General features: G+C 45.2%; 1 protein-coding gene across 1 annotated transcript in view; it reads right to left on the reverse strand.

Annotated features, from left to right (window-relative positions):
• SLIT3 (slit guidance ligand 3) overlaps positions 1–19,157 on the reverse strand; it is a 598,986-nt gene that overhangs the window by 552,159 nt on the left and 27,670 nt on the right. Inside the window, exon 2 of the mRNA XM_058545649.1 lies at positions 2,575–2,646. Coding sequence (XP_058401632.1) covers positions 2,575–2,646 — 72 coding nt within the window. The remainder of the gene's footprint in view (positions 1–2,574; positions 2,647–19,157) is intronic.

Raw genomic sequence — 19,157 nt, forward strand, 5'->3', positions numbered from 1 at the left:
AACAGAGCCTGTACAGTGGGGGAAAGGGGAGGGTTTTGGCATTGCTTATCAAAATAAGAAGAATGTACCAATTAACTGAAAAGATAAACTGTAGTCAAAGGAATGTTGTAGACCATCCAGAGGATATTAATACGATCTTTTGTGATTATTTTAAACTTTCTATTTGCAGAGAGCAGATATGGAAATTGGAATTTTTATTAGTCTTTCTGATGCAATAGTAAGAAAATCAAAGGGTTATTTTTGACTTTGTTAGAATATGAAGCATTAGGTGAAATTTCTGACTTGTATAAAAGGAAATCTCTCACAGATGCAGGGGGAAGAAGTGAAAAAAATAGAGAAGCTAAATGTCTGTTATTTAAACTGGTAAATGACCTGGAATCAGGAGTTTGCTGCCTATATCTCTTCAATAACAATCACCCTAAAACTGAGCCACGAATTCCCCCACTGTTATCCCAGTCTCAATTCTGATCCACACACACTTTGTCAGGGATGCCAGTCATCTGACAGACACACAACTGCTTAGGGCAAAAGAAAGACTTGGCAGAATATGGGGTCTTCCCTCTGAGGATGGAGAGGAGAGTGCACAGGACAAAGAATGGAGAACATGTGGAGGGAGAGCATCTGCCAGCTGGAGGCCCAGCATTCAAATCCCAGCATCCTCACACACTGGTGCTCAGGGAAACTTGAGTAAGCCATTTGCACACCAGTGCTGCACTTACAAAATGGGTAGACTATCGCCTTCTTGGTTTTCTAAGCTTTCTATAATGCAAATGAACAGCAGTGCTTCACAGAGGTTAGAAAGCACACATTCTGGGTTCTGATTCCTCCTCCTTTAGTTACCTGCTATGTGGAGTTGGGACCACTTAACCTACTTAGGCCTCTGTTTTTTCTGGGCAGGTGGAGGTTAATAATAATGCATACCTCTATGTTACCACTAAGTAATACAGAACTTGGTCTGTGGAAGTTATCGTATATACCTGGGTTATCATCATCATCATTACCACTGCCTACTTCTCCATCAGAAAAACAATGTTATATAGTAACACCCCACAAGTTGCAGTGAGAATAAACAGACTGTTCATGAAAATGTTAAAACCATAAAATATTATATGTGCAACAATGAGAGATGCAATGAAGGACTTCTAATTATTTGTTACGGGTTGAATTATATCCCCTCAAAATTCATATGTTGATGTCCTAACCCCCAGTCTATCAGAATGCAACCTTATTTGGAGATAGGGTCTTTACTGAGGTAATAGAGTTAAAATGAGATGGGCCCTAATACAACATGGCCGGTGTCCTTATAAAAAGGGGAAATTTCGACACAGGCAGACATGCATAAAGGGAAGGCAATGTGGAGCGACCCAGCGAGACGACCACCATCTAAAAGCCAAGGAATTCCTGAGGCTACCAGAAGCTAGAAGAGAGGCCTGGACCAGATCCTTCCCTCACAGCCCTCAAAAGAAACCAACCCTGCCAACACCTTGATTTTGGACTGCTGGCCTCCAGAACTGTGAGGCAATATGTTTCTGTTGTTTAAGCCACCTCGTTTGTGGTACTTGGTACAGTAGCCCTACCAAACTGATATACTATTCATTCTCGATTTTACAGATGAGAAAACTGAGGCCCAAAGAGGCATAGTGACTTGCCCAAGGTCACCTGGGCAGTTAATTCTGAGTCAGGACCAGAATCTGGTACTTCCTGTCCCTAGAACAAATTCATTGCATTATAAAGGGCTATTAGTAAAAAGAAGGAGGTGGCTTCAGACATCAAGACTTTAGCTGCTACTTCTAGTAAAGATTTGCCAGCCAAGATTCCACGACAAAAAAAAACACCAAAGCAGTGACCAAATTGCTCAGATTGTGCCCTACGTCTGTAGTACACTTAAGGGTCAAAATCAACTTCTGAGTAGAGAAGGAAAGAGGGTCCAATTGCTCCTCTCTTGTACCTCTGAATGTCTGAGACTTGTCAACGGACAAGCACTTGGGCAGCTTATCATCACTCACAGACTTAGGGATATGTGTTCAATATTTAACAATGAAACCTGATATTCCTCCACGTCCCTCCCCCCCCATTCCACTAATGTCCATCTCAAATTTGGCTACCTGTCTGCACAGCTGTGGGTGTTCGGCAAGGGCTCTGACCCTGTCTGACTCTCTCCCCTCCTCCTCCCCCTCTCTCCACCAACCAACAAGATAAATAACTTGTGTCCTGATTGCTCTTTCAATGCACAGGCTGGAGAAGAAATTATAATCTCTATGGAAGGAAAGCATGGTTAGTCAAGCTGACATTGCTGTCATCCTAGAAGCTGGGCATGTTGATTTATTTGTGTAGAGGCTTCTGTTTTCCCTGTCATTGGAACTGACTTCTTCCATCAGTCCAGCCCAGCCAGCAGCATCGAGACACAGAGCGAGATACCTGTGAAAACCTGGGTACACTAATGAAGGGCTTTCTGCTGCAGAATGGTGAATTCCTGTTGCCCAGTGTTTGAGGGTGTGATGTCAGGGCAGTGGAACATTTTCACAAGGCTGAAGAGCTGAAAATGAAAATGTTGGAGAGTCATGTGCTACTTACAAGACCCGGAGGTTCTTGAGTCCAGCGAAGTCTATCTTGGTGATCCTGGTGATATTATTTCTGTCCAGGTCCCTGCAATGGAGAGCAAATCTGGGTCAGATTTTTGCAGGTTACGCTTATGGTCCATTCAACTCAGAACTGGCTTAGACTGGAGGGATGTTTCTTGTCAAGGATTAATGATATGATTAATGCTATCCCCTGAGCATGCCCAACTAACCTTAAGACTATTGTATAGAATAAGTTATCTAGTATGTACGGAGTAGAGCCCCATTATATTTAGCTGCCTGGCTTCTGATGCCCCTTCATCAGGTAACAAATTTTTCTTTGGAAGCTTCCCTCCCCCAACTCTCAGATCATGTGATGTAAGTGGGGTTGACCCCTCTTCCCAGCTCCAGGGATGGGTACCTGATCCAGGCCAGGCTTAGAAGCATCTTCTCTCCCTCTGACCACAGTAATTGTTTCAGGAATGCATACATGACTCAAATTCCCAATAGCTTTCTCTCCACTGTGGTTGCTAAGTTCTTCAGCATTGCCAGACGCCATCTTGCCACCATGAAGAGAGAGCTTTCCAGAGTCAGGAGATGAAAAAAGACTGATTCCTGGTGCTATCCTATGAGTATCTGGATCCACCCATGCCTGAAGCCAAATGTCTCTGTATTTGGAGATTACATGGGCCAGTCTACACCATCTCCCTAATATTTTGGCTTAAATTAGTTTGAGTTGAATTTTCTATCACTTGAAATCCAAAGAATCTTGACTGACTTTGGTACCTAACTAGGTACTGGTCTATTTTCCAGATAGTCTACAAATTCCCTGAGGGCAAAGACCCTATCTCATTTAACTCCATAGCCCAACATGGTAGAATACGTGCCTGGCACAGCACAGAGATAGCTTTGCTAATCTCATACATTAGGTAAAGACAGCCACATGGATTACTCTTGCCTCAACTTGTAGGCTTCAGCTCCTGAAAACGGCCCCAAAGAGAAGAATTTGCCATGGAAGAACTGAAAGAGATATGGTGGCACTGGTGTCAGGGAGAAGGGGGCACCATGGGGGTAGAAAACCAGGATTAGGGAAAAACCAGAGTTAAGAATGAACCAGTGAACAATTGTATAAATATTGTGTTCACTAAAATGATGCAGGCAGTATTTAGACTTCTCAGACTAAGCTGAGTGCTGATAAAGGAAGAGCAAGAATTATACAGGGAAACAGAAAGGGGATGCTGATGCAAGGATTAGACATCAGCACACACGGAAATCTGTGCGTGCTTATAATCACCCCAAGCTTTCTTCTCACCTCCCGTCTCAGTTGGGATAGATGTTTGGGGACCTTAACAACTGACAATATGACAATGCAACTAAGGGTTTAATTACCGGGACGTAGCACGGCATCTCAGCAGCTTGTGCTAGTGGCTGCAGCACCAATACTTTGAATTCATATTTATTATGTCAAGGGGCACAAAGAGTACTGCTGAAATGCTAAAAACTTGGGAGCGGGGGTAGAGGTGGGGACTGTGGGGTTGCCCCAGCTATAGAGTCCGTGTTTGGGAGGCTAAACTTCAGAAGCAAGCAGCCCTGAGTTTGAATTCCTGCCCTGGCACTTACTGAATGACCTAAGGGCAGTTCACTTCATCTCCAAGGCTCAGTTTCTCCATCTACAAAATGAAGGTGACAATCTCAACCTCAAGAATTTTTATGGGGGTTAAATGAGATGATGCATACACCGTGCTTATGGGCACGCGTCAAATACTCAATCATGGCAGCTACTGTTACTGTAATCAGTTGAACTGCATCCCCCCCTCCATTCCACTCTGAAATTTCAACACACGAAGAGCAGCTGACCGCCCCACCCCAAATTCTGTGCCTAGAGATGCATCCTGGATCCCAAGAGACTCTGCCGGTGTGCTATCTTCCTAAAGGTAAAAAGGGGTGCATTTGTGGCTGATAAATAGAGTGACAGTACCACGAGCAATCCCCTCGTGCTGCCTTTCCCTCACAGAATTTCTGTGACACCTATTTCCACGGTATCTCCCCCTACCCTACCCAACACACTTGTTGCCAGACTGCCAGGGAGAGGGTCAAGGGGCACGTGGGCTTTGAGACGAGACAGCTCAGGGTTCAAATCTCTGTCCCACCCCCTCCCCCACTCCCAGCTACGTGAGTTTGAGTAATTTAGTTAATTTCTCTGAGCCTCCATGCTTTATGTAACCCTCTCCTGTAACCCTCTCCTACTTGCAGACCTTGGAATGGGGAGAAGCACAAAGCTTGGATTACAAACATGCTTGGCTGAAAATGGGAATGAACGAAATCAACCCTGAGAAGATGCTGCACTACCTCATGTGCCCACCCCCCTCCCCCCATCCTCCCGGTCCAGGCTCCTCTGGAGCTTGAGCCATATTCCTCAGCCTCCAGCTGTAGCCTCTGAGGGAATGAGTACATCTCAGCCTAGTACGAGTTCTGAACCATCTGTAGGCATGATCCCTCATGGGTGACCCTGGATGGGGAAGCAATTACAGTGTCTAGGTAGGGGGGTGGGAAAGTGGGGTGGTTTTAAAACATGTCTGCAAATGGTTTCTTTGACACCCCTGCCATGAAGAGGTAGAGCCTATGCCCCTTGCCCCTGAACCTGCTCCTGAACCTGCTCCTGAACCTGAGCAGGCCGTTGTGACTGCTTGGACAAACAGGAGTGTGGCAGAAATGATGCTGCAGAACTTCTGAGGCTAGATTAGAAGAGGCAATATGTGACTGCCTGGCTTTCCTCTCAGAGCACTTGAATTGGAGCCCTGACCTGAGCTGCCATGAGAGAAGACCAGAAGACCTAAAGCCTCCACTGATAAGACGATGTGAGGGGATGAGAGAGACAGACAGACAGACAGAGGTGCCTGAGGAGCCCCAGCTGTTCCAGCCCTGGCTGTGTGTCTTTCCAGCCTAGAAGTCAGGCACACAGTGCACCTTTGAGATTCCAGCTCCAGCTACCATCTGGCTATGACTTGTGAGAAACTCTGAGCCAGATCACCTAGCTGAACCACTCTTGAATTCCTGCCCACAGAAACCACGAGAGAGAATACTAAAATGAGTGCCTTGTCTGAAATCATTAAGTTTTGGAGTGATTTGTTTTCAACAATAGAGAGATGGAAGGGAAAGGAAGAGAAAGTCACCTTCCAAATATTTAATTTGCCATTAACAGTGGAACTCCATTCATGTGACTCTCATGGCATGTCCTTTCTGAAGCTTGCCTGCCACCCTTGAGACCCTCAGTCCTGTCATTACAGTCAGGGATGGCTCACAGGGGCCAAAGGCATCCATGTCATTCTAGGGATGAGACGAAAACTGGCCCTTCTCTCAGGCTCTGAGGGGTAAAGACTGCATAACCAGGGTTGCCCATCCCTCCCAGCGGGGCTTAGGATACCATGGAATCATTTGGTGTTATATTAGTAATCACAGTAGTGGGTACTGTTCATTGAACATTGTGGCAGAGACCGGCAAGTTGTCCACCAAACCATTTCCCTCTGTCTGGTGCACACAGGTAGACCACACTTCTCAGCTGCCCTTCAGGTAGGTGCAGCCATGTAACTGGGTTCTTATTACAGGGGCAGAAGCAATATATGCTGCCTTCAGGTCTGATCCATAAAACTTCACTCCTCCACACTCTTTCTCTTCCCACATCTTGGGCTAGATTCAGTAGATCCAGTGGAAGACTCCAAAAATGGCAGATACAAAGAGCCTGAGTCCCTGAATGACTGCATGGAACAGAGACCTTCCCTCCTCTGTCTCCCCATTTACCCACGTTAGACTCAGACATGTTCAAGAAATAACTCTTAAGCCACTGAAATTTTGGGACTATTTGTTATGGCAGTCTACATTGACAAATGCAATATCGTTGAGTCAGGAACTTACCATCTTTTTTTTTTCCTTCTCTTTGCAACAGTTCTGAAAGGTAGGTACTATTATCTTCCTTCAACAGATAAAAATACTGGAGATCACCTTAATAAGGGCTGATATTTGTTCGGGCCAAACTATGTACCAGGCACTGTGCTAAAAACTTGATGTTCATTCTCTCTTATCCAGATGGTAATCACATGTGGTAGGTACTATTATTATCCCATTTCTCACATGAGGAAACTGAAGCCTAATCTCCCCCACCCCCACCCCAGCTTAGAAGATTTTACCAACAAAGAAACTTGCCATGAGGTCACACAACCAGTAAATGGCGAAGGCTGAGATGTAAACTCGGGCCCTCTGAATGCAGAGGCTATGTTTTTTATCACATCATGCTGCCCATCTACAACTAAAGTCTAAGTATTTTCTACTGCATCACGTTAACTGCTGGCTAAATGAAAAATTAATGAATAAATAAATAGAACAGAACAGAACAGAATTTTCCATCCCTAGGTCTTGAAGAAAGCAAGGGGGACTCCTAGTGGCTTCACTGCTCTCCACTCCAGCAAGATGGCACATTTCCTATTATGTCTCCCAGTGAGGTCTAGGCCAGTGAGAATGCTGAGCCCCTTTGGAAACTCCAGGGGGAAGTGCTTTCTTGCTGTTTTTGCCCATGTCTGGTGTCTGCTATGTTGCTCATCATCTACCATATTGCCTCCATAAACAGGCACCGCCATGGTAATCTCCTGCATTGTTTTTCCCCAGCCCAATCAGTGAATCATAAACCAATGCTGTGACTTGCAGCAAACTTTGTGGTATTTTTACATCTGTTTGACACCTTGGGTAGGGTGGGGAGGAAGAGGAATTCAGAACACATTGGAAAAAATGAAATAAAAATGTTCCAGGGCAGGCCACTGTCTCTATCTTGGCACATGTATATATTCATACCCGCTTTTTGATTCATTCTGTGGTATTCCTGCAAAATTTTCTTTGTGCCGTGGCACATCTGGGAAGGGGGAGCAGTAAAAACAACTCCCAGTAAAGTAGCATAGTGTGGAGAAAAGGGCTTCAATTGTTAACCCAGAAGATGTGGATTTGAGTCCCCACCTCCTCATTTCTTAGCTGTGTGACTTTGAGAAAGTCACTTAACTTTGCTGAGCCCCAGTCGACAGTAAAATATGACCAAGAATACCAGCTTTTGTAATATACGACCAAGAATACCACTTCTACAGGATTATCATGAGGCTCAAGAGATAAATTGTGTGGGGAAGTACTTCCTAAACAGCATTCGAAGTGGTTAACTTTTCACCCACAGCCAACAACCGGCAGGGAGAGGGTGCAGAGGTGGAGATTAGGATTGGCTTCAAAAAAGATGTTTCTCTGTGATGGTGAAACAGAGAGAGTTAGAGAATACACAATCAGATCAGACTTTAAGATCGCCTGCCCCCTATACAACAAGAGTATACAGAGTGCTGCCTTCTGGGTTTCAGGAAAGAAGATAAGGTCTCAACCTAAGGTGAGTGTGTAAGGGCTGCCTTACACGTAGAAGTTCCCTATTACAGGGGTATATGGCAGAGATTAGTAGTTAGCTCATGTTGGGCATGATGCCTAAGGAGGTACTTGTGATGGGTAGAAGGCTGAACTACATGACCTATAAAGTCCCGATAATTTTGAGATCTATAAGTCTCATAATTTGGGGGCCCAGAACCAGATGGGATTAAAAAGTATAGCCTGTCCCTTGCCCTAGGGGAGCTTGGACTCTAGTTGAAGAGACAGACTAAGACTTATAAGCTACTTAGAGAACAATGTAAGAATATGCAAAAGTCAATGTTAAGAGATGTGGTCTAGATTCCACGGAGAGTGGGCAATCAGAGACTTGAGAGAGCTGGGAGAGTAGGAACTCAGAGAGAAGACCTCCTGCAGCAGATCAGAAGGAAGCACGTTGGGGAGGTATGGTGACAGCAGGCACCACGGTGGGAGTCACAGAGAAGTGAAGGTCTGAGGACAAGTGCAGCAAGCTCCTGAACAAGCCTTCAGATGGTGTGATGTGCTCACATTCAAGATCCCATAGCCCAGTTTGCGGAACCCCTCTCAGGAAATGGGTTAGAGGGGCCTCAATTAAGATGTCAGGTAGCCCAGCCTGACCCCTTGTTTACCACCAGCAAAGAAGAGTTCCAACCGAACAGAAGAAGCTGGAGAGGGGGCCTTGGCCTCAGTTTCAGTTACTCGCTCTCCACCTTTTTGCACCCTGGAGGCTGAACTGAATGGACCATATTACAGGGCTGGTTCCATGCCCTTTTGCTTCTCTTTGAGTTGAGCAGGAGGTGGGAGGGAGGGAGCAGAATGAGGAGAGGCTATTCTCCTGGTTCCCTCCCTGAGAGGTCACCCAGGTTACCTAGTGTCCCCACCAAAGGTCACGGCTCCTCTTCATGACTGACCATTTCCTGGTTCCAGAACCCTTTGCCTCCTCTCATCTCTTCTGGTTTGGAGGTGGTGACCATTGCATCTAGTCCTAGCTCCCTGAATCGCACTGACACCTCTGAAACAGTCCCTTTGTAAATCAACCTTCCTTGAATAATCCTAATTTGAGTTTTTCCACCTGTTTTCTGTTTCTGACTGATACATCATTCATTCAACAAATATGTTTTGACCACTAACTTTCAGGTACATTTATGCTAGGATACAGCTGTAAACGAGACTGACATGGTCCCAGCCCTTGAGCAACTCCCAGTTTAGTGGGGAAAAAATAAATAGTCAATTACCATAGACTGTGATAAACACTCTACATTAGAGGTTGCCAAACTTTTTCTTTAAAGGGCCAGATAGTAAATAATCTAGATTTTGCCAGCCATATTTTCTTTCACAACTATTCAACTTGGCTTCTGTAACATGAAAGCAGCCACAGACAATACACAAATGAATGGGCATGGGTGTCCTCTAATAAAACTTTATTTACAAAACAGGCTGAAGGCCGGATGTGGCCTGGGGGCTACAGTTTACAGACATCTGCTCTACACTGTGCCAGAGGCATAAACAAAAGCAGCTTGTGGGAGAGTGTGGAGAAAGTACTATGGAGTAATCAGGTTTTAAGGGTCAGGAAAGGCTTCTAGGAAAAGGTAACATCTTAATTGAGACCTCAAGAATGAGTTGGCCAAAGCCAGGTTGGTTGGCATGGGAATATGTGAGAGGGAGGAAAAGGATTCCAAGTAAAAGAAACACCAGGTATAAAAGCCCAGAGGCATTGCCTTACGATAACTGCAAGCAGATTTGTTTGGCTGTTAAAGCATGTTGCAGGGGAAAGCAGGACACTCCTTCTTTCCTTCCTTCCTCCTTCCCTCTCTCCCTCCCTTCCACACTTCCTTTCTTCCTACAATGCTCCTTTATTAAACACCTGCTCTGGACCTGGCACTGTGCTTGTGGCTAGGGATAGAGTACTGAACAACAACGAAAAAGTTCCTTTCAGAGAGCTTTTATTCTCTTGGTGAGTGTGGCAGACAGATTCTAGGGTGGCCACATGATCCCCACCCTCTGGTGTTAGCTCCCTTATGTAATCCCTTCTCCTTGAGTGTGGGCAGGGCCTATTGACTTGCTTCTCACCAATATAATCTGGCAAAGGTGGCAGGATGTCACTTCTGTGATTACATTACATACAACTTTAATGCCCACCTTGCTAAGGGACTCTTTCCCTTGCTACCTGTGATGAAGCAAGCTACCATGTTAGGGAGGCTAATCAGGCAAGGAACTGAGGGCAGCCTCCACAAACAACCAACAAGGAGCTGAGGATGACCAGCAAGAGCCTGAAACCCTATCTAACAGGCTGCAAAGGAACTGAACTCTGCCAACTACCTCGAGAGCTTAGAAGTGAATGCGTCCCTGATTGAGCCTTCAGATGAGACCACAGCCCCAATGAATACCGTGGTTGCAGCTTTGTGAGACCTTGAAGCAGAGTCCCTCAGCTAACTGTGAGGTAATAAATGGGAGTTCTCTTAAGCTGCCAAGTTTGTGGTAAGATTTTTATGCAGCAACAACAGAACTACAGATTACAACAAGGAAATAACTCAGAAGTCATTTCAGGGTGAAGTGGGGAGAATGAAGGTGGGAGTAGGAGGAAGTGGGGGTGCTAGCTATGGTGGTCAGGAGGGGCCTCTCAGGGTGAGACATTTGGTCAGAGACCGGAAGGAAAAGAAGAAGCCAGATGAGGGGAGAGGCTGAAGGGAGAAGTTTCCAAGTGGCAGAGCAGAAATGCCAAGGCCCTGAGTAGAGGGAGCATTTGGAGACTCTAAGCAACAGAGAGGCGATCAAGTGACTAGAGTGGAATGGTGCCAAATGGGATTATAGAGGCAGGTGGCCCCGAGATGGTGGAGCATCCATGGGGTAGACTTCACGCCTTCAGCAATCAGAACCACAGAAAGGATCAAGCCAGGAAATGACTGATTTAACTCCCCTCAGCCTCTTTCCTTGACATGAATCCTGCCCCCCACAACCAGATTAATTTCTCCCAAATGCCAATTTCTTTTCCTGCACAACAGCAGCCAGGTGGGTCTCATCATTGTTCTCGCCTGCCTCTTTTAATTCTTACTTCTTTCCATCCACAGACATTTCCTGAGCACCTACCAGATCCAGAAACTATGCTAGGCACTCCATCGACACATAAGTTCCTGCTATTTGCTGGCCTCAACAGCGCTCAACATCCTTTCTCCATCCAAATCCCACCACTATGTTATGGGTTGAAGGGTGTCCCTCCAAAAGATATGTTGAAGTTCTAACTCTGGTACCTGTGAATGTGACCTTATTTGGAAATAGGGTCTTTGCAGATGTAACCAAGTTACAATGAGACCATTAGGGTGGACCCTAATCCAATATGACCAGAGTCCCCATAAGATGAAGAGACGGAGACACACAGGGAGAATGCCATGTGATGACCGAGGCAGAGATTGGAGTGATGCAGCTGCAAGTCAAGGACCGCAAGGATTGCCGGCCACCACCAGAAGCTAGGAAGAGACAAGGAAGGACTCCCCCCTACAGATTTCAGCATGGCCCTACTGACTCCTCCCACAGAGCTATTACAGAATGCATTTCTGTTGCTTTAAGCCACCCAGTGTGCAGCACTTCATTACAGCAGCCCCAGGAAACTGAAACACCCTCTTTTCAGGCTCTGTGCAGCCTCCCACCCCTCCTCTCTGCAGCCTTCCCAGCCTCTCCATCCTACGCTGATCTCTCCCTTCCCTGAACTTCTGAACTTCTACATCATTTAGCCTCTGCACAACTCATTTTGGTCTTTCATCACATTTCCTTCCACCTCGTGTGTTGCTGCCTGTTTCCTGTGTGTTTGCCTCGTCTCCCAAAGGAGTGTGGAGCTCCGTGGGAGCCAAGACCACAGATTATACTCCCTCCACTTCCTCCCAGACACCTCGGATGAAGTGAGGCCCCCTGGAGACACTCAGAGACATGTATGCTAGTTTTCTGTGGATGCTAGGGCAAAGAGTTTTTTTTTTAAACATTTGTTAAAATGTTAAAATTTAACTTTTTTTTTAAACATTTTACATTTTGATTATTAAGCTCGCCAAGGTTCTCCACAGCAAATATTTATTACTCATGCACTCCCCCTCTCCCCTAAAAAAATATTGAAAAAAGTGGCCCAGTTGAAATAGGACTCTCTCTCCATAGCTAAAGTGATCAGTAGAGCAAAGCCATTCAAGACTCTGGAAATCTGGCCAAAAGAAGATATCCTTTGACGAGCCCAAGGGCAGTTCTCAGGAGCTCTCAGATTGCCCTGTCATAATGGGTGTCTTCCTTTCTTTGCTTCCTCTCCCCAGCCCAAAGGACCTAATGTCATCCATCCATCTTCCTTGATGGAAGAGAGAAAACAGCATGTGTTCAAGAACCATCAGATTACCATCGCACCAGGTCACAGGCAGCAGTGTTTCCCGGGGGATCACCCTCATGGAGCTCCCATCCCATGCTTCACCTCTCCCGACTTGCACAACAGGAGGCATTATTCAATTATTCTCTGATTTTTTCACTTCATTCTCATCAGTTACATAACCACATATAAGTTTAAAAACACATACACGCATTCGAGAGAGCAATGACTGAATTTGATTTAAAAAACTGGCTTCACGCTACCTCAGTTGTTTGGGAACTAAGCCTCCCTGTGCTAAATTTCTGGCTTGGCAACACGCTCGCATATATAATTTTACACCTGCAAAAGTTTGCAGCCAGCACAGCGCAGACAGCTACCTGCAGGGAGGAGAACGGGCCAGACAGAGGGGCAACCTGGATGGCTGGAACCTGGATGGCGGGATGTGGCAGCGGTGAGGGCCCTGCAAGGAGCAGGGGCGAGCGAGGGTCTCCACTCTTCCTCTCCTCGCAGCAGGAGGGCTCCCTGCTGGTCCCTGTCTTGCTCCTTTCAGCTTCAGGCTCCAGCAGGAAAGGGCATACACGGGGCATAGCTAGCTCTTTGCTGGAGGCACAAGAGAACTTGCAAACTGGTAGCCCAATTCTGGCCTGCAGACATGTTTAGTCTGGTCCTCAGTATGATTTTAACATTTGTAAATTAATTGCCAATTTGGGAACATTTCACATACGAATCTGGAATTCTGGGCTGTCTCCAAAAAGTCAGATGATCTGATAACCTTGGGCCTTCACAGCCACTGTGCACTGGAGCTAAAAGGCAACTGCCCATTTTGGACAAGGCACATTCTCTGCAATTCACCAGTCCACCTGAACTGTGTCCCTCACTTATGTCATCTGCTTGGTCCTTACAGGCATTTGATTTTGAGATCCCTGCTCCAGAGCATAATGCTTAAGAAAGCAAGCCCTGGAATCAGATAGCCTGGGCTCAAATCTTTTGAGACAGTGGTGTGATTTTGAGTAAGTTACTTAACCCATCCCTAAGCTTCTGTTTCCTCATCTGTAAAATGGGTATAACAACAGTACCTATCATCTAGGATGTTGTAAAGATTAAATGAGATGATAAAGTGATTCCAGCACAGGGCTGGTCACACAGTAAATACTCAATAAGTAACCATTACCATCAATTTGCTCATTATTATTCACACAAAACGTGAGCACAAGTAAGATGTAGAAGAGGTTGGTCGGACCTCAGTGCTCAAGTAACCTTGAAGGGGGACCTGGTCTAACCCACAGCTCTTCACCTAGATCTTCCTAGTCCACCCAGGCACATGCTTCAATAAAGCATCTACAGAGAGATCTCTCCCTTCGGTACACACCCAGGACATCCTGGTCCTCACTCTCAGAAAATAAAAAATAAAAAACGAATCCTTCCCAAATTCTTCCTGTGATGACTTAGGGTAACATATTCCTTTCTGAGCAATGACCTCCAGGTGATGACTATCAATGCAACAGGTTCACTCTTTATGTTCCACTTTATCATCCCAGAAATCTCAAACATTTCCAAACTCTTCTCAGAAGGCCTGTTCTCAACCCTTCTCCACGCTGCATATGAGAGCATGAAAAAATGGCTGCACAAATCCCTGGGAATCAAGAAACAGAAATCTCAGAAAAGTCTGGGGTCAGCCTTTGGAAATATGGCAAAAAATGTCAGGCACATGGTATGGCAGGGACAGTGCTGTATGTTCACCAAACTATCATGTCCCTCCTAAGTAAACAGTAAAAATAAAATTCCCGGCTCCCCTTGCATCTAGGTGGGACCACGTGACCAATATCTGAATAAAAGAATGTGGATGGAAGTGATATATGCCATTTCCAGATGAGGCCGTAAAACATCCTGCACAACACTGCACTCTGTTCCCTTTTCTTGTCTTCCTCGACATGGGTAGGCTACGTGTCAAAATAGTGGTGTTCCAAGACGGAAGGAGCTTGGGTTCCTGAGTGACTATGTGGAACATAGGCCACCCACCACTACCCAGACCCACTGCACTGGACTATGATATGAGGAAGCAAGACAATTATGTTTTGCCACTGATACATCCGGGTTTATTTGTTCTGGGAGCATAGTCTTGTCTGTGCTGACTGACACACACGGCAGTTTGGCAAGGTCAGAAAGAAAGGCCTAAAATGTAAGCCTCCATGATCTTTCTCCATGCTCTGTTTCTAATTCACAGCATGACTTTGGAAAAGCTACCTCCCCATCTTTAAAAGGAGGAAAATAAACTGGTTGATCCCCCAGGGTAAGAATCTCACTGACCCTGAATTATCAGCCACGATAATTCTCACAGGCTTTGAATCCCATTAACACACATTACCTTAAACTATGCATTTTTTAAGAAGGCCACCTAGGTTCTAGTCAACAGAGGTACAAAAGCTGCAGCCAGTCTACATTAGGGTCTAAATAAATATCTTCAGAATGAGTAATTATTTTGCAAGAGCCAACGTGTATTTGGTGTTTACCATGCACCAAGCACTATGCTAAGCTCTTCACATTCAGTGCCTCTTGGAATCCTTACAACCAGCCTATGAGGTCAGGGCTATTATCAGTCCCATGTTATGAATGAATAAAGGGAGGCACAGGGAGATTAAGACCCTTGTCTATGACCACAAGCTGATAAGTACCAAATGGGTATTTATATCCAGACAGTCAGGTATCAGCGCCTGAAAATTTAGCAATTAACTTGCAAGAAATAAATGCGGAGTCCTAAAGCATGAAAGACAAATTGAAATGATCTGATTAGAGAATTTTCATAACATACCCAAAATTTTAGCTAAATCAATACACTCCAAGTTCTCGGGATTCAGGGTCATATCTTATTTATGTTTGAATCGTCAGAGTTTAGCACAATGCCTAGCACATAAAAGGCACAAATAAATATCTGTTGAATGACTGAATGATCTGGACTTGAGTTTTTTATCGACAGTTTTAACTGAGTTACATTTGTCCTTCACTGACAATGACTTGAGACCCAAAGTCAACGTCCGTATTTCATTTATACCAGTAAATCTGGGCACCAGTTAGAACGAGAGGGACCATATAATTTATCATCCAAACTTGAATGCTTTTGTGAGTCAAAGGGGACACCATTAATAATTATACCAGGAAAACAGACAGAAGTTGGGACTGTCCTGAGTAAATCAACACAGATGGTCTTCCTAGCTAGAGTCACAAAATACCCACAATAGAGGTGAGTGACAAAGGAAGTGCTCACCAGGGGGCCTGGCTGCCCACCATGTCTTTGTTCTTAAGGAGCTCCCCTTCTTGTCCACTTGGGCCGCAGACCACTTCAAAGTTTATGCTATTTGCAGGACACATCGTGGTTAAGCGTCATTCTCTGAATGGCGCACACCTCTAAGCCCAACCAGCCATAGGGCACACACACTATTAACTTTTAATATAGTTGCAGTAATCACTTTAAGAAAACAGGAAGGAGCAGCCCAAGGAATGCAATAATTGCTGCAGAAATATAAACATGGATTGCAATGGAACAGACGACATACTTTGTATAAACACTAATAAAGTGAGCTCAGGCTGAGCTGTGACTTTAAAGGAAATTCTTCCCCATAAACATGTCCTGCCATGCCCTAATAACTCTTTAATTTGATGCACATTTGGGAAGGATGATGCGAAGTAATCACAGAATAATGTTAAGGTCTGTTGCGAAGGGTCGGGCGGGGGGGGGGAGTGGGGGAATGTGATGCAACTTGGAGCTAATACCATCCACCAGGGAGCTGGCTTCATTGCTCATTTCACACGTGGAGGGAATTTGCCAAGTGACACACAGGAAATCAGAGGCAGGTCTTTGCAGGTTCAGCAAAAGAACATTCTGGGTGTCATCTGATGGCACCATATAAGATTCCTGGCTATTCAGTTTCTAGCTTGCCTTCCCTTGCTGGAGACAGCAAAAGTGGCTTCCACTTGTGTGTGGCCTCTCCACTTCTAGACCAAGGCTCTTCAAATTTCAACTGGACTATAAGCCCCTTGAGAGCAGAGAATACTTCTCACTCATCTGGGCCTCACCCACGGGGTTGAAATAGCCTTGCACCCCTGTGAGAAAGCAGAATGGCACAGGGTAGATGACAATTAGACCAGGAGTTGCAGCCTCAGGGCTCCCAGTGCAGTTCTTTAACTTACTAATTGTGTGGTTTGGGCAAGCTACTCTTCTCATCTGTAAAATGGGTTAATATGCTGAACCTCAGAGGGCTTTGGAGATGATCACGTGAAACACTGTAAGAGAAAGGGATTTATGAATTAAAAAAGAGTTCTACAAATGTAGAAAATTATTACTTCTAGGAAAGTATAATAATAATAATAAAAGTTTTGCCGTGTATTGAGTTCTCATGACTTATCAGACACTGTTCATCTCCTTTGAGTCCTCACACTAATTCTATGAGGTGGATACTATTATTAGCCCCATTTTACAAGAACCTGAGGTTCCGAGAGGTTAAGTACCTTGTCCCAGTTCCCACATCTTAGTATTATCCACAGGGTAATGATTCCGAAGGGCAGAGCTAGATAGTTGGGGCTCCCTGCTCTTTGCTCCTGTAGCTCCCTGGGAACTCAAGGAACTGAATCTATCTACTTTATTATGAGCAATGAGAGGCGGGGCTGTGTGGGAGTCCCCTCCTTGTCTCCAGGGCCCAGTGAAGAACCGGGGAGTTAAGGTTTTTCAATCAAATGATGGCAACTCTTCCCTCTCACAGCCTCTCGTATGTGCACATACCAACTCTTGGCATCCATGCTTAATAGCATTTGGCCAAAACACAACTGATTTGACTTTTGTCCAGACACATGGCACTGGTCCCTCAACCCATCATGGTTCTCTGCCTTCACCAAGAGCCCTCAGCCTTGTGCCCTGGACATCTGGAAGTGTAGCTCAAACAACTCATCCATCCAGGCAGGTGCCCCGCACCCACCAGGCTCATTCTAAGCACCATGCCTTTGCTCAGACAAGTCTCCCATCTGTAATGCCCTCTCCCATGGATCAAAATGAACTACAGCTGTCAGGAAGCTTGGCTGGGGAAAGGGGACCTACTTCAGTAGCCTGCTGAAGATGAAGAGCTGGAAAGGAAGAGAATGTCTTTACAGTGAAACAGTAGGACTGGGATGGACCCACCAACCCTGTTCATGAGGGAGCCACCCTTCTCCATGTGGCACTGATAAAATGCCAAGGGACAGGAAATAGGCAAGGAGAGAAAAGGGCCCATCTGATTCTCCAACCAGTCTGCATATCCAGACCCAAGGAAGGCAAACCTCCCTTTCATCATTCATGAAACCATATCTCGCTTATTATGACAATTTTAAAAACTTCTCTGATTATTCCTTTGAGACTCCAATTTGTTTCCTTTGTAGAGAGGAAACAATTGTCTTCTCAGTTTGGGAGGTGGGGACATTCCATTTATCTTCGGGGGGAAATCTGTTTCCTATTACAAATCACGTTCTAAGGGTCTATTTGCAAAGAATAAATCTCTATTCTTTATGTAGAAAAAGAAATCTCTCTTCATTCATCTACAAACATCCAGGAAGGGAGGCTCCTGCCCTCTTCTCAGCCATCGTGACAAAGACCACATTTCCATCCCTTGCTTTGAAAAAGGGAAACTTTTTACTTATTTTCTGAAAATCAGTAGTATCCCCAAGTCATTCAGCGTACCTGAGAGCGCCTACCACTGAGTAAGCCATTCAGTCAGCATTTACAGATGGAGACTGAGTGCCAGGACTGAGACAGATCCCAGGAAGGCACAGATTAAACAAATACATAACCCTCCAATCCCTGCACTCTGGGACTGGGGTCAACAAACAATGGCCCACAGGCCAAATTGAGCCTGTTCCCTGTTTTTGTAGGGCTCACAAGCTAAGAATGTTTTTAAATTTTTAAATCGTTGAAAAAGACCAAAAGAAGAATAATATTTCATGATACATAAAAATTATATGAAATTCAAATTTCAGTACCCATAAATATAGTTTTTCTGGCACACAGCCACACTCATCCGTTCACAGATTGTCTATGGCTGTTTTCACGCTATACGGGCAGAGTTGAGTAGTTGGGACTGAGACTAGGCTCCAGAGCCTAAATATTCATGGTGCAGTCCTTTATAGGGAATGTTTGCTGACCTCTGATCTAGGAGCTTCTATAGTCCAGTAGGGTCAAAAACAAGGAAATGGCAGTGTTATGACTGAATATATGTCTCCCCCCCTGCAAAATTCATATGGTGAAGCCCTAACCCCCAATGTGATGGTACCTTGGAGGTTGGCCCTTCGGGAGGTAATTAGGTTTAGATGAGGTCATGAGGGTGTAACCCCATGATGAGATTAGCGCCCTTATAAGAAGAGGAAGAGAGAAGAGACACCAGAGCTCTCTCTCCCCTATGCAAGGACGCAGAGAGAAGGTGGCCATCTGCAAGCCAAGAAGAGAACTCTCACCAGAACTCCACCATGCTGGCACCCTCATCTCAGATTACCAGCCTCCAGAACTATAAGAAATAAATGTCTGTTGTTTAAGCCACCCAGTCTGTGGTATTTTGTTATAGCTGCCTGAGCTAAGACAGGCAGTAATCACAATAACAAGAATAAAAATCACAACATTAACATGAAGGGTGATGCGTAATGGTTAATTGTGGGCACTGGGGTCAGACTGAAGCTTACTCTGCACTTGGCAGACCAACCTAGGAGCATGTATCTGGGGAAGTTATTTAAATTCTCTGAGCCTCCGCTTCCTTATCTATAAAATGGAGATAATCATAGTGTCCTCCTCCTTGGGTTGGACTGAGAATTAAGCAAGTTTACATATGTCA

Source organism: Diceros bicornis, chromosome 1 (genome assembly GCF_020826845.1).
Source record: "Diceros bicornis minor isolate mBicDic1 chromosome 1, mDicBic1.mat.cur, whole genome shotgun sequence".
NCBI classification, from domain to species: domain Eukaryota; kingdom Metazoa; phylum Chordata; class Mammalia; order Perissodactyla; family Rhinocerotidae; genus Diceros; species Diceros bicornis.